Source organism: Epargyreus clarus, unplaced genomic scaffold (assembly GCF_041222505.1).
Source record: "Epargyreus clarus isolate Ecla_fem2 unplaced genomic scaffold, WU_Ecla_fem_2.2 ptg000027l, whole genome shotgun sequence".
In the NCBI taxonomy this organism is placed as follows: Eukaryota; Metazoa; Arthropoda; class Insecta; order Lepidoptera; family Hesperiidae; genus Epargyreus; species Epargyreus clarus.
In genome coordinates, this window is record NW_027332234.1 from 4,915,694 (window position 1) to 4,930,059 (window position 14,366).

At 34.7% G+C, this 14,366-nt stretch overlaps 2 protein-coding genes across 2 annotated transcripts in view; both read left to right on the forward strand.

Moving 5' to 3' along the window:
- LOC140753842 (carboxylesterase 1E) overlaps positions 1–3,057 on the forward strand; it is a 30,489-nt gene extending 27,432 nt beyond the window's left edge. The window contains exons 2-3 of the mRNA XM_073088643.1: positions 988–1,094; positions 1,622–3,057. Of these exons, the coding sequence (XP_072944744.1) occupies positions 988–1,094; positions 1,622–2,950 (1,436 nt within the window). The 3' untranslated portion in view covers positions 2,951–3,057. The remainder of the gene's footprint in view (positions 1–987; positions 1,095–1,621) is intronic.
- Positions 3,058–8,671: 5,614 nt separating this feature from the next.
- LOC140753849 (uncharacterized) lies at positions 8,672–13,125 on the forward strand. The gene is made up of 3 exons (XM_073088652.1): positions 8,672–8,816; positions 10,260–10,402; positions 12,278–13,125. The coding sequence occupies exons 2-3, from the start codon at positions 10,263–10,265 to the stop codon at positions 12,888–12,890; spliced, it is 753 nt and encodes a 250-aa protein (XP_072944753.1). The 5' UTR covers positions 8,672–8,816; positions 10,260–10,262; the 3' UTR covers positions 12,891–13,125.
- The last annotated feature ends 1,241 nt before the right edge of the window (positions 13,126–14,366 follow it).

The window sequence follows — 14,366 nt, forward strand, 5'->3', positions numbered from 1 at the left end:
GTGCCTATTCACATGTATTGCAACAGCATCACACTACAGCGACATGATGTTATCGCTAGCATGTTTTATTTACATATGAATAACTTAATTGTTTAGATGTGCAGCTTTTCGTAACTCTCTTATGGCAACCACAAAATTGTCTTTGCAATAAAACCGATCTATCAACCACTGTATTGCTTGTAGTTGCGACATAGTCAGTATCGTTCACTGTTGATTTGGGCGCCAAAATATAATCAGTAGCATTTGCTAAATGCTCGCTTACTACTTTTATATTATAAAAAAAAGATAATAATACAAATAATTATAATACTTAGTACTTTTATGTAGATGATTAAAAAGTTATAAATTTTACAAAAACTGCTACTGCAAATTTTTCAAACAGTTCTTTTCTTCATTATGAAAATTCATCAAGCTTATTCCTCAGGGGTTAATCACTGCCGTTGGTAGTCCAAAGTCGAAACATTTTTATTTTATGCAAAAGTTTTTTAAATACTCTCTTAGTGGCTGATATTTTGTAAAGATGAAGTAGGTAACAGATATTATTAATAATGAATAGGAAATAAGTTATCATTAAGATGTACTATCTCACTGCTGGGTATAAGTTGTCACAATGGAGAAGGACCTACTTGTCCAAAAATTCGTTTTATTTAACTCTATCAGAATACTTGAATGATCTTAAGCAAGTAACCCATGTGACGCGTCGGTTTTAATACCAGTTTGACATGCAAAGGGTACCGCGTTCAATCCCCGGCCAGGTCAGACGATAATTGCTACAAAAAACACATATGAGATCCATAAATTAAACTAGAGAATTATCATGATTTAAAAATATTTTGTGGCATGCTATAAAATAACTGATTCTCAAAGTGTACCTATTAGTTGGTGTTATACTCAGAATAAGTTTGAGAATCTCTGCCTTGAGGTATAAGTACGACCGCTCAATACCGTATCCATATCAGAGTTTAATAAAGTAATAATTATTTACAGAATTGAAGCTGGAGGGTCTTCCAACAATGGTCTGGATTCATGGCGGAGACTTCGTTAGAGGAAGCCCCAACTCTCTGAATCCATTTCAACTTGTACTGAAACAACGGGTGAGTAAACCTTAAAGTAATAATACTTTTACAATATTAAGTTGCAAACTAGTCCAACTGGTCCATATAATCCATCTGATGGTAAGGTACCACTGCCGCCCATAGACATCTGTAATCAACCACAACATGATTGCAGTCCTACCTGAAATCTGGCACAAATGCATTGCTACCCTTAAGGGCTAAACGGAAGGCCTCAGTTAACTATGTCATTGCCACCCAATCAGAATTGTAATGTTATATAGCACAGGAGTACTAAGGGGGATTAATGTTGGATGCATTGACCCTAAAAGTTAAATAAAATAATTCATGCACACTAAATTATAATATTTTTCTTAAATAAAGATTTTTGGTGCCAAATTAGTCCCGTAGTCCCTTAAGTGAATCAAAAATTTAAATTAGGGTCCAGTTATGCAGATATAGAGCCGCTTAAGTGAATGAAATTATTAGATACAGTCCTAGTACGGAGGTATTTTAAGTCAAAGAATTTATATGAACTTATTTAAATATAATAACTATTTGCTTTTCAGGTAATATTCGTCTCGATCGCGTACCGTTTGAACATCTTCGGATTCTTCTCGACTTTAGACAACGAGGCGTCTGGGAATTTCGGTTTATTAGACCAAGTTGCAGCCTTAACTTGGGTCAAAACTAATATAGAAAGTTTTGGCGGTGACCCCGACAACGTGTGTATTTTTGGCCACGACGCCGGCGCAGTGAGCGTTGGACTCCACTTGATATCGTCCTACTCATCAGGATTGTTCCAAAAAGCTATCGCCATGAGCGGAAACGTTCTATCACCAGACACAGTTAACATAGCTAGAAAAGAGCTGATAACAGTCGACAAAGTAGCCAATGCTTTCAGCTGCTTCCGAAAGCCCACATTTCAGCTGTTGGATTGTCTACGACGAGTCAACTATCAAGCTCTATTGGACATTGGTGAACCATTGGCTGAATGGAAGCCGATTGTTGATAACGGATTTAGTAATGTATCAATACCATTCTTGCCAGATGTTCCCAGCAAAATGTTCAAAGATGAAATATTCTCACCCGTTCCTATTCTGACTGGCTACACAAACATGGAGGACGCTCTTCTTCTCGACAAGGGCAGTGAAGACACAGGACTCAGTCAAAGAGAGTTCGATGTTATGCGGGAAGAAGTTATTCTGTCCGATATAACAGTTGACAACAGTTCCTGCTTCACCAACCAACATCATATACAAGAAGCAGTAGCGTTCTTTTACAAACCCATACCGCCTACGACAAATGAAACTATTTTGAGAAAACTCTTTCTAGATTTTTACACGGACAAAGTTCATGGATCGACTACGTATCAACTTGCTAAGTATATAAGCAAACATGCTCCGATCTATCTTTACAGATTTGACCTGAAACCTTTTTCCGACATAGCTAATGAAGGAATACCAGATTGGATACTAGTGCCTCACAATTTTGATTTAATCTTCGCCTTTGGAATGCCTCATTTGGCCTTGCCCGAGGACTTGAGTAAATGGGACTACAGAGACAAAAGCATTTCCGACATTATTATGAAAATGTGGACCAATTTTGCATGGTATTCTAATCCTACTAACTCAGGAGTTATTATTCAGTGGGACCCGTTTGAAATAGAGAAGCCTGGCTATTTTATAATAGATAGACAAAACTTTACAATGAGCACGCCAGAAAATGTAAATTACAAAGCGTTTGAATTTTGGACTGATTTCTACCCGAAGGTCGTGGAAATAGGTACAAAGTGCTGCAAAGAAGTGGTCGACGATTCTGGCGCGGATTCTATTTTGTTGAGGAAAGTAATTTTTAATCTCATTGCCATTTATTTAGTTACTGTCATATTGTCTTAACATTTTTGGAGTACGGACCCGTGTAAAAATTTGTAACATTATTTTTGTATAGTCTATTTCATAGAGGCAATTATTTACGTGTTAATATTGCTGGAAAATAGAAGGATGTTATTTATCGAGGTGGTAATCTGTCAAGTAAAATTTCTTGAAGTAAATAGTAGTTTAATTTAAATGAAAGCTCAAAGTTACGACAAGACAAAGGCGCCAACTTCTTGAAGGTGCACTAAATGCGAGAACTTCGCAGAAACGTTTGACCTCTGAATCGTTTGTTTTCTGAAACGTGCTGTGATTTAGTAAAAGTTTGCACTTGTAGAGGTTCCGACTGATTGCTTTTAACGTGCGGCTTCGTTGTTAAGAGAATAACGAGGCGTGTAATAAATGCAAGAATCTACATTTTATTGCAAATCTTTTTGACGATAAATCTGAGACAATAGGAAAGGGATTTTTTTTTTTGTTGACGAGGGGGAAACCTTCAAAAGATAGAGTGATGCCGGGTTATGTGGGACTTTTACCACAATAAAACTCCCCCGGTGGCCGTCCTCAGCGTTTGGTGGGGAACTCCGGGATCTCCAACGGAACACAACTGGAGTCCTCCTAACGCGATGCCCTTCTATCGGGCTCTGCCTTGGGGGGAGCAATTTACGCTCCTCTCACAACCCCTGTTGATTACAACGATATGCGACTACACAAACTCTATGTGACTAAAAAAAAATTCTATGTAACTGAGGTTTGTAACGACATACAAGATATAAAGAAATATATAAAACTGAAAAACCTATTGCTCACCTAAGTCAATTTTGAACATTTAACATTACATATACAACACATTTATTTGGATATCACATAGCAAATACACGGCACGATTTGAGATTTCAATAACGAAATATTAGTTTCTTTGGTAGGTTTCTCTGCTAAGTATTTACACATTCGTAGAATATATTTCTTTTTGTGCTCAAAGAAGGACTTAAGCAAGATATATTATTTTAATACCCACATTCCGTACTCCGCTTTTGTGTAAGAAATACGATTCTTTCTTACTTGCTAATAACTAAAATTAATTACCAACACGTCTGTCTACATTACGATCTACTTGGTTATTATTAGGGACATTATGAGACAATTTAAGAACTTTTGCATCTTAAAGCGAAAGGGTAACGTGGCTGGGGCATTGACACTGGTTTTAGGGCCTTATACTGGTTCGAATCACGTCTCACATTATTGTGTAACAGGATATTTTCGTTCCACCGTCAATAAATAACCATTGCGATGGTGAGTGCAAATTTTATACCATGGATTAGTTTAAGGGCCAACCAAGACGATTTTGTAGATTAAAACGTAAAGATTTTAGACGCCATTGAGATTATTTTGATGGTAAGTGGCTACTACCTGATGGACATCTGTAATTATCCCCCGATAGGATTAAATATTCATATCTGAGTTCGGCCACAGATCCGCCTCTACGACTGAGGACTGAGCTGAAACGTCTCAAAAAAGTATGTGTCCATTAACACAAGATTTCATTTGATAGTGAACCCAGCACTGTCCTGTCTCCTGCTGGGTACAGGTCTTAGAGTAAGAGGGGTGTAGGCTATAGATCACAACGTTAGCCAAGGGCGAATTGGTAGACGTCAGACTCCTTTGAGAAATTTTTTCTCAGAACTGTCCTGCGTATGTAGGTTTCCGTGTCATGTTTTCCTTCTCTCTTTCCTACTTGATAAATTTCTTACACGCATATACCTACGACAAATCAAAGATACCTAGAATACAAATCTCGGACCCACGAGAGACCGAGTGTCAACCGCTAAGCTATCAATGCTTTTTGACTAAGAAAACTCCGTAAGTTTGATAGCATTGTGTTAAAACGTAATTTCCCCAAAAACCACTCGCCAATCGAACTGTGAAACAAAGTCTTCGTTTCGTTGACCCGTTTCGTGATTTGCGTCCATTATTCATTGTATTCGAACGTGACGCAGTCGAACGAGTTACGAAGCTCAAAAGCTAAAGAAATTTAAACTACATTAAAGTTACTAAGTACGACCGTGTTTTACCCGTATTTACATATTCTATACCCATTTAAAGTCAATAAATTAAAGAAGGATATTATATTATTTAAAGAATAAGATTTTATAGAATGGATTGTTAGAGAAAATAAGGAATAGTTATTGAAGCTTTATTAGATTAAATAACAAGCTTGTACAAGGAATATTCGAGGCTTAGATTTATTGCCATAACCTATAACAATACATTACTAAAAGCTTTGTTGGGCAGAGATACGTGTGTCGGTGGTGACTCCCCAATATAACCATGAAGAGTTTTACCACTTTTTAGTTATTTATGTAAAGTGATTAAACAATTATAATTTACTAGCTAACCCGGGAAACGTTGTGTTGCCATATAAATTAAAAATGTTAAGGGTGAACAACCCTTAGCACTTAGGGGTATGAAAAAGGGGTAGATAGTAGCCGATTCTCGTACCTACTGAATATACATATAAAATTTGGTGAAAATCGGTAAAGCTATCTCGGAGGAGTACGGTTATTAACATTGTGACACGAGAATTTTATTTATAAGATTAAAGAGGCCAGGAATATTAAATTTATTCTAAAGATAATAGTTTGTATTTGACAGACATGTCAAAAAAGTTATGCGGGTAAGTAATGATAATATAATACTACTATTACTGATTCATTTCAATTCATGTAACTATGCAATTAGTTTTACTTATTTCAACGGTACAGGAAAACCCACAGATTTGTGGAAAACCGCATGAGGAAACCTACATGTATGAGTTACCTGTATGACGGTTTTAACACCATCATTATTACATACGAACTGTGCCCCATGGTTTTCCGTGGAATAAATGTGTAAATACTCTCGAGATGAAGGTTTGAATTTTTGCGCATAACCTTAAATATTTTTCTAAAATAAAGTCTAAATTAACATCAGCTAACTGTCGGTAAAATTCACATCAAAATCGATCCAGCCGTTTCGGAGATGAACCGGAACTAAGAAACAGACAGATAAAAATTTAAGAATCATTTTTAACACGCTTTTATGTTTTAGCTTGATTTGTATGTATGTAACGGAATTTTTGAACTCGATTTTTACTCACTTTGAGCGGTCAGATTAATTTAAAATATTGAACAATTATCAAGAACCGATGACAATACACGATTTAAATATTTTAATCCTATTTACCTCATCAGGATTGTCAGGGATCAGGATTGACGAGTTTCCTTGTGAGATTTTAGCGTGGTTTTTAGTTTTTGAATTACAATTATTTGAACAAGATCCCGTATATACTTTAATACGCATTAAGTAAAAGGATGATTTGAACATTTCTAGCAGACACTTTAATTTTATTTATTTGTATACAAGAATTACATGTCTAGAAAACAAAGTACTACAGTAATAATATAAGCATGACAAAGCAAGAACAATTTTCTCCAAGCCAGATTCAACGTAAATTACATTTTAAGTCTCTTCAACATTTGCACAAAACTGTAACTTCAAATTAACTTGTTGGAGAAGTAATTCTATTTATTTAGACATTGCAATTGCATCGCATTTAATTATAATTGTAGTGGATTTAGTCTGAATAATTTAGTACTAGTTAGAAAACTAATGGAATCGTTTCATTATAGGTTTACTAATTTAAATTTTCATACGTTTAATTTTATTATACGATTTCTTCAATACGCCGTCCATACGTAGATAAAGAAATTTCACTTCATAAACAAAATCGCCATATTAGATTTAGAATAACCTAATTTAATCATATATTGTCACCCAAACCAAACGTACCTATAGGAAAATTTTCAAATCAAATACTTGAGGTGAAATATTTTAAAATTTACAAGCAAGAATTGACCCTTATATATACAAATCATAGATAAGTATAGATATCTCACCGCCTTGTAATTGAAGGAAGCCATTAAATGGCTTAAACGGCTGACGAATGTGTCGGCCATTTAATGGCTGCCATGGTGTAATTTACGCGGAACAATGCCAACATGTGCAGTTATGTGGCCCAGAAACATGAAATCGAAGATAAAGTGCGGAGAAATATCGTTTCATTCGTAAATGATCTAAAAACTACATTTTTTTTTATATTTTTCAAACACGAAAATAGATGACAGTGACAATTTCAATTGTCAAAACCGGTTACATTTTCTTGTTAGGACTGAGTGATTTTTACTAATCTATGATACAAATTAAGAAAGTTAAAAAAGTTAAGTTTAAGAAAGTTCAAAAACTCTTAATACATAAACACAAGTCTTAAACGTAGTATTTACATAAACATTAGTATTCTTAGCATGGACTCGCTCTCAAGTTACTCGTAAACTAAGTCACAACTTAACACAAGCTTCATTCAAGTAGAAAATGCGTTGCTTGAAAATTAATTAGTGCAAATACGAGACAGAGAAGTTAAGTGACAGCTAACTTCAAGTAAGTTACGTTAAGTTTGTATGCGACGTGAATGGATACCATGCATAATATACATTTTCGTTCCAAATAACTTCGAGGATTTGTATCTACGAGTAGTTACTTAATTTGGGTGTTCGTTGTATTTATGTAGTGTAATGCTACTGACATTGACTTGGTAACGGCCAACTTATTTTTAATAATATAGAAGTAGCAGACGAGCATGATGGTGAATGACTACTGCCGCTCATGGACATCTCTAATCAATCCCAGATAGCATGAGATTCCTACTTGAGGTCGGTCAGAGATGCGTCGCTTCCCCTGAGAAATAAGCTGGAATGTCTCGAAAAAGAATGTCTGCCTTACCACACCCTTAAAACCTTAGCAGCTTAAAACCTTAGCAGCTTAGCACTGTTGTTATTAGGCAGATATAAGTGTGGTGGTGGTGCCGCCGGAGTCGAACCGTAGAGGTTTGTATCATCTTTTGACTTAAGTACATTATTGCATAAGGCGTCCATCTTAGTCCTCAGGAGCAATAAATCTATGATCGGCGATTGGAAGAACCACTGTTCTATATGAAGTTGGTTACATACAAATCCATAGTTATCACTGCCGCTTAAACAGTTTCAACTCAAAAAAAGCTTTACAAAATAATACATACATCGTAACAATAATATAATTAGATCCTAACTTCAGCCTAGTTGTTAAGTTATTATAACGGCAATAATGGAATTAAGATACAGACAATCATTAAATTAAATGAATTCGATTATGACCTATAACAAAAATGTAACGGTGAACCGCCCGCCTCACTAGTTCTCACTTCTTAGAAATCATCAATGATAAGGCTTTTACACACGTGCTACTTTATGTTTATAACACTGCTAAAATTATTATCTCTTAATATTAAGTCCCTACCTGTACACCTATGACATAATGTATATTTCTTTTTATCGCGTTCGATTTACACGGCATTATTTTACTAATATAGTTATTATTTACATGTCATTTGTTGGTATCAAATTTTAATTTTAAGTACGAATCTCCACCAATTTGTCTTTAAAGTATCGTAATAAATCACGGCCTTCCTAGTTTACGAGGGACTGGCCACTGCAGTGACTTACAAAGACTGCACCAGCGACATAATATCTAACTAAAATTAAGACTACGAAAAAACTGCACGAAAAAAGCACTTCACTCAATATCACTGTCATTATTGGTCAACAACCCCAATCACCCATTATAATCTCCAAAACGTTTTCAATAACAGTTACAAGTTGACGCCAATCTAAAATCCCGTTACAAAAGCCGCATACGTGATGTCGCCCTAAATGCATGCGAAGTTTATATTTACTTGTTTTGCAAACAGACTTAAGTTAATCAAACCAGTCAGTTCTGTGGCGCCGAGCTGAGGACGCGTTGGACACGTCAGAAATTACCGGTAAATATAATATTCTTTACTCATAATACTTAATATTTCTAAACTTAAGAATTACTAGTAAATATTGTAATATTATAAGTGAATAATACGTTATTTACTAATGATTTTTAGTGGTTTTAACTCAAGATTTACCTGATGAATATTATTTGTGTAATACGTTATCTTCTCTACTTAAGAATATCAGGTAAATATTTTAATTTTTTACTGATAATATTAATACCTACTATTGAAGTTATGTCTTCTTAAAGTCGTAGATAAGTATTATAGAATGTGATGTAACTTGATCAGTAAGTGTTTTTCTATTGTTTATTTTATATCAATAAAATAATTATATTATTATTATTGATTGGTGAGTAGCGTGATGTAGTGGTTATTATAAGTATTTATCAACATGCAACAATGTTCCGGGTTTGGCCTCTAGATAGGCATTAGGCAATTATATATTTACATTTCTGGGTTCTAAATCTGGTTCTGCATTTTTGGTATTGGGTGTTTTAAACTAGTTTGAAACTTAGGGGTCGATGATACCACGACATGGAGAATCATACAGAAAGATAATATTACCACTAAAGAAGTTGTTGTCAAACTGTGTGTTAACTCACATGTATTTTTCGGAATAGTGTGACTAGTTTTTGACCAAGGTCCTTCAACCTCAAGGCCATTTTATATGGTATAAGGTTATTATCGTTGCTTAAATATATGCCCAATCTTAGGTACCTATATATAAAATTCTCGTGTCACAATGTTAGTAACCGTACTCCTCCGAAACGGCTTTACCGATTTTCACCAAATTTTATATGCATATTCAGTAGGTCTGAGAATCGGCTACTATATATTTTTCATACCTCTCAGTGATAAGGGTTGTTCACCTTTAACATTTTTTTATTTATATGGCAACACAACGTTTGCGGGGTCAGCTAGTATAGGTCTAAAATAACTCTACTGTTATTTCCCGACTCACGTTATCCACGTAAGTTGTAGTCCATTTTGTAGGTTAAGGTAAATAATATAACAGTGATTCCCCAAAACATACCTACAAGCTTTTTATTGCATCGTAAAAATGTCGAAGACGCGTGCGTGTTAAGTCCACTTTTTCCTGTTTGGTCCGCAGTTGACATCCTTTTAAGTATTTGCGGTTAACTTACATACCTGTTATATTATAATAATGTTGATGATCGAGTTTTTTTGCCACTGACACAACTTCTTTTATGATAAGAAGGGTTTTGGTCATAGTTCACAACGATGGTTAACTGTGATTAATTGTGTATTTTTTTTTACCACAGTTCATAACACGGAAAAATCAGAAATGAATGAGATTTGAACCCTAGACCCTCGACGCGTAAAACTGAATACATATCACGAGGCTACTATTGTTTTCTTACTCCAACATTTTGAAAAACAATAAAGATAGTGTGTTTTATAAACAAAACATACTTATTTCAGAAAATGGTCGTCATAAAAACCTTGGTGCTGCTGATGTCAGCGATGCTGGTGTCCAGTCAACGTCCCTCCTTCGCCGGCACGAGACCCATCGGATATCCTGAACTTGTCAACAGAACCACCACACCCAGTGGCCTTGTAGATAAGTAAGACCTATTTTACATACTTTTATTTAGTTTTTTTATTTTTATTTTAATATAGAATAGCAAAGGTGTTTGCAGTCCCTTTGATGGTGGTAGTTGCTCATGACGGGACAGCGTACTTCTTCGGCCGTTGTCACCCAATACCCTTTTCTTGAAAAAGAGATGAGTGAGTGGAGGCATAGGATAATTCAATCCTGCTCGCTCACTGCAATTAAACATGTGGAGAGTAGGCCGAAAAGGTGGGAAATAGGTGTTTGAGATTGATAACCAGTATTGGTCGCTCGCAGCGGTGGTCCAGGATGTAGCCTGTACCTCTATAGACCATATCTCCCTGGGGTCACTGAACTGAATCACCGCAATCCTCGGTATTGCACTGTAATCAAAGCATTTCATCCAAGGTATTGCGACGAGGACTTGTCTGGCACTGAAGGTAACTCGGAGACGTTTAAAATACTCGGGACATATAAGTATTTCATACATTATCATAATGGTATATCAGTCATTATTTTTTCCCAAGTAATCATGTAATGAGAAAGGCCGAATAAAAAAACTGGGTACGGGTCTTATTATGTAAATATTATCCCATTCTTCCTATAAGTGATCAATGGAGTACTGGAATCCATGACGGATCATGTGATTGAGGTGTTTTATGATCAGCCATCTGCGTGTCGACAACCCTTCTCGAAAATTCCAATTTATTAGAGGTCTACGCGAAAAGATCTCTTTACATACCTTTGCATTTGAATAAAGCGGTCGTTTTATAAATGTCGGTTTATCTCATTGTTATTCTCTAGTTGGAAACTGGTTTCCCAATTAAGATATTTATTTAAGTTAGATAATTTTTACTTACCTGCGGTCAAGCGCGTTATTAATTAATTAACAATGAACAATAATTTATATGATGTCAAGGTGCATGTATTAAGTGATCTAGTGTATAAAATATTTTGCGATTTACACTTACCATTGTTAGAAGACGTTTTCTACACTCAAAGTCGCTTACTAGGATATAAACGCAGAGACGAGGTCACATATAGATCACAAATTATCCGGCGTTGGACCCCAGAACCCACTTGACAGCTTTGTCATTTTCACCGAAAATATTTCATACAAAACTGCAACTACCCCCAATGCAAGAGGCCAAATTTAAAACCCCATCTCTGCTCATTAGTAGCACAGATTAATAAATAGTTACTTAGTAGTTACTAGAGGTAAATATTTATTTCAATACCTGCCATTGAATCACTCGTTTCCTCTAATACAAATTAAAAAAAAAACCATAGACCGTTTCCACTAACACATTAGCAGACATTAACACACACATGCATAAGTATTAAGTACGTTATCTATGAGACAATATCTGTTTATCCTCCTCACTCGAGTCTTTAATGATTAATGATCTTGGGTATTTCTAGACAGGTAAAACGTCCTGTATATTGATAAGTATTTACGCAGCATTAAACAAGTCATCATTTAAATGTTTATTTTGTCAACCGCCAAAATTATAAATATTCACCATCGCTTTTTATCAACAGAGGTTGATGTTTTTTGGGCGTATTTATGTATATTTTTCGTTACTCAAACGTTTTAAAGTTTTACGACTTGTGAGCTGATTTTGTGGGAATCAATAAAAATATTTTAAGCGTTACCGTAATCAAGTTATTTGATTACAAGGGGAGCTGAAAACGATATTGCAACCTACCTGAGATTAAGCGGTCAAACAACCTTTCATTGCTCGATGTTATATACATGACCTTATTTACAAAGCTTATCTATAGAGGTCCTGAGGGTTGTGCACAGCGGTGAATCAGTAAATAATGGAAAACAACAGTAAACAATAATTAAAAAACAACATTAAAATGATTACCTTTCGCTTTTCAGATTTGGCGAAGAAACTACACAACGTTTGCCAATCGAAGCTAATGGTGACAGAGATTTGGTTGATCGGCTTAGCAAACTGCCCATAGACAAGCAGCCCTTCTGGTTCATCAACTGGCAAGCGTATGAAGCCAACAGGGAAAAACCACAAACGTATCCGCTAAAACCTAATCCTTTCGTCGAAACAAACCTGCAGAACAGTAATACGGCAGCTGTGAATGGCAATACCGCTTTTGCAAATGCCAATCCCAATTCTGCAACTGCTGGTGTCAATCAGACTCCAAGTTCGGGAGGATTTCCTAAAACTGGTGATGCTGAAGCCAAGAACCGTTTCGACAGTGAGAATAAAGGTGTAACTACAGATACGACGAATACACATACAGATGGCAGTGCTGATAAGAAAATTGAAACCGCCAATACTGAGACTGTTAATGACCAACCCAAAAAACCAGAATCACAAGTTGATCACGTGTTGGGTGACCCTTTAAATAAGGGTAACATAGCAACGTCCAATCCAGATCAGAAATACTCAGACAAAAAAGTCACTCAATTTGAAAACGATGATCAATTCGAAGATATTGAGATAAAGAAGTATGTTAAGTTCTTAAAAGTCTGAAAAATACTCGATTTTATTCTTATTTTTACAATGTCATGAATGAACCAGTGCAGACCGATGAATTTGTGTATGAGAAAATATATTGGGCATTTTGTTTAGAAAATAAAATTTTCTATCTTAAGTTAGTCAGGAAGTGAGATAGTAAGGAAGTTACGATAAACCTCTCTTTCGTGTGCTGCTCACAAAAATACTTGTTTTTACATTTCTCTATGTAATAAAGTGCACTAATATAGTATTCTTCATATTTTATTTCTTTCCCTTTTTTATACTTTTAAATGTTATTCAATTTTTGGAAACGAAATTATTATTATTATTCCTGCAAAATACTGTAATAAGATATAAGATACAACTACTAAGGGTTTCCTTTAATTATAATTATAATTTAACTATAATAATTACATATAGAGTATGGTTAGCCAAAAATATTTATATTAGGCGTTTTGACCATAGTACATACATTTTCTCAATAATATGTTAGAATACAGTGACAATAGTTAATTTTAATTATTTTTAAATAAACAGGAAATTATTCTATTAAATAAAACTGCAAATGCAAAGTAATAAAACACATTATATTGACTTTTAAATAAATAAACCTTAATTAGTACTAAGCGTATCCTTACAACTAATACCTTAAGGGACATATCATAAATAAAATAGCAAAATGCAATAGATAGTTATATCTAAAAACAGTGACTTAAACATTGTTCGTTTACTGAATCGAAAACTAAAAAATACTGCCCTTTTTACAACTACACTTCATTTTTTATCACACTACGTATTATTATGTGTTATGAAAAAATATATTTTACTGATGTCACTTTCATTATTTTTTTTTCAATTATATATATTTTTAATACATATTTTACAATCTAAGCATGATTAAATGATAAACTTAGATTTGCGATTACTTTCCTACACTATACAGTAATTGAAATTTAAAATTTTCATGAAGGCGCGAGCCCTTTTAGCTTTTTAATAGAGTACGAAAAAATACATGCCTAATTTCAAAACGATTGTATACAACAAATTTTATTAACCCTTTCCACCCATTTACTGATAGAAAGTCCAAATAAAGTAGTAGTTGTAAAAACGGGCCTTAAAGTAGAGCCTACAAAGCACAGCCCTTTTTGAACGTTCACATTGAACTCTTAAAAGAAAACGATTATCGATGATCACGCGAACATTGAAGAGTGTTTCTATTTTGATCGAGTTTGAAGTAGACTTCGACATTCTTGGTTGTAAAACTTACTTATACATTAATCATACCAATTTATTGCATTGCACGGTTAAACTTGCGATAAATCTTGCGCGTCGTGTCTAATAACTTTGATCTAAACATCGGCATGTTTGATTGTGCAAGAAATAATTCATGACGTGAATTTGATTATATTGCATAGTCAAAAACGATATGTATGTCCGATTATGTCCGAAAAGGATTATAATGCGACAATTGAAAAAATATTAAAAATACAA

Excerpts from the sequence above, each read along its gene's own strand:
- LOC140753849 (XM_073088652.1), top strand. The coding sequence starts at position 10,263 with ATGGTCGTCATAAAAACCTTGGTGCTGCTGATGTCAGCGATGCTGGTG. Across the intron at positions 10,403-12,277 it reads CCCAGTGGCCTTGTAGATAA|ATTTGGCGAAGAAACTACAC; the intron begins GTAAGACCTATT and ends TTCGCTTTTCAG.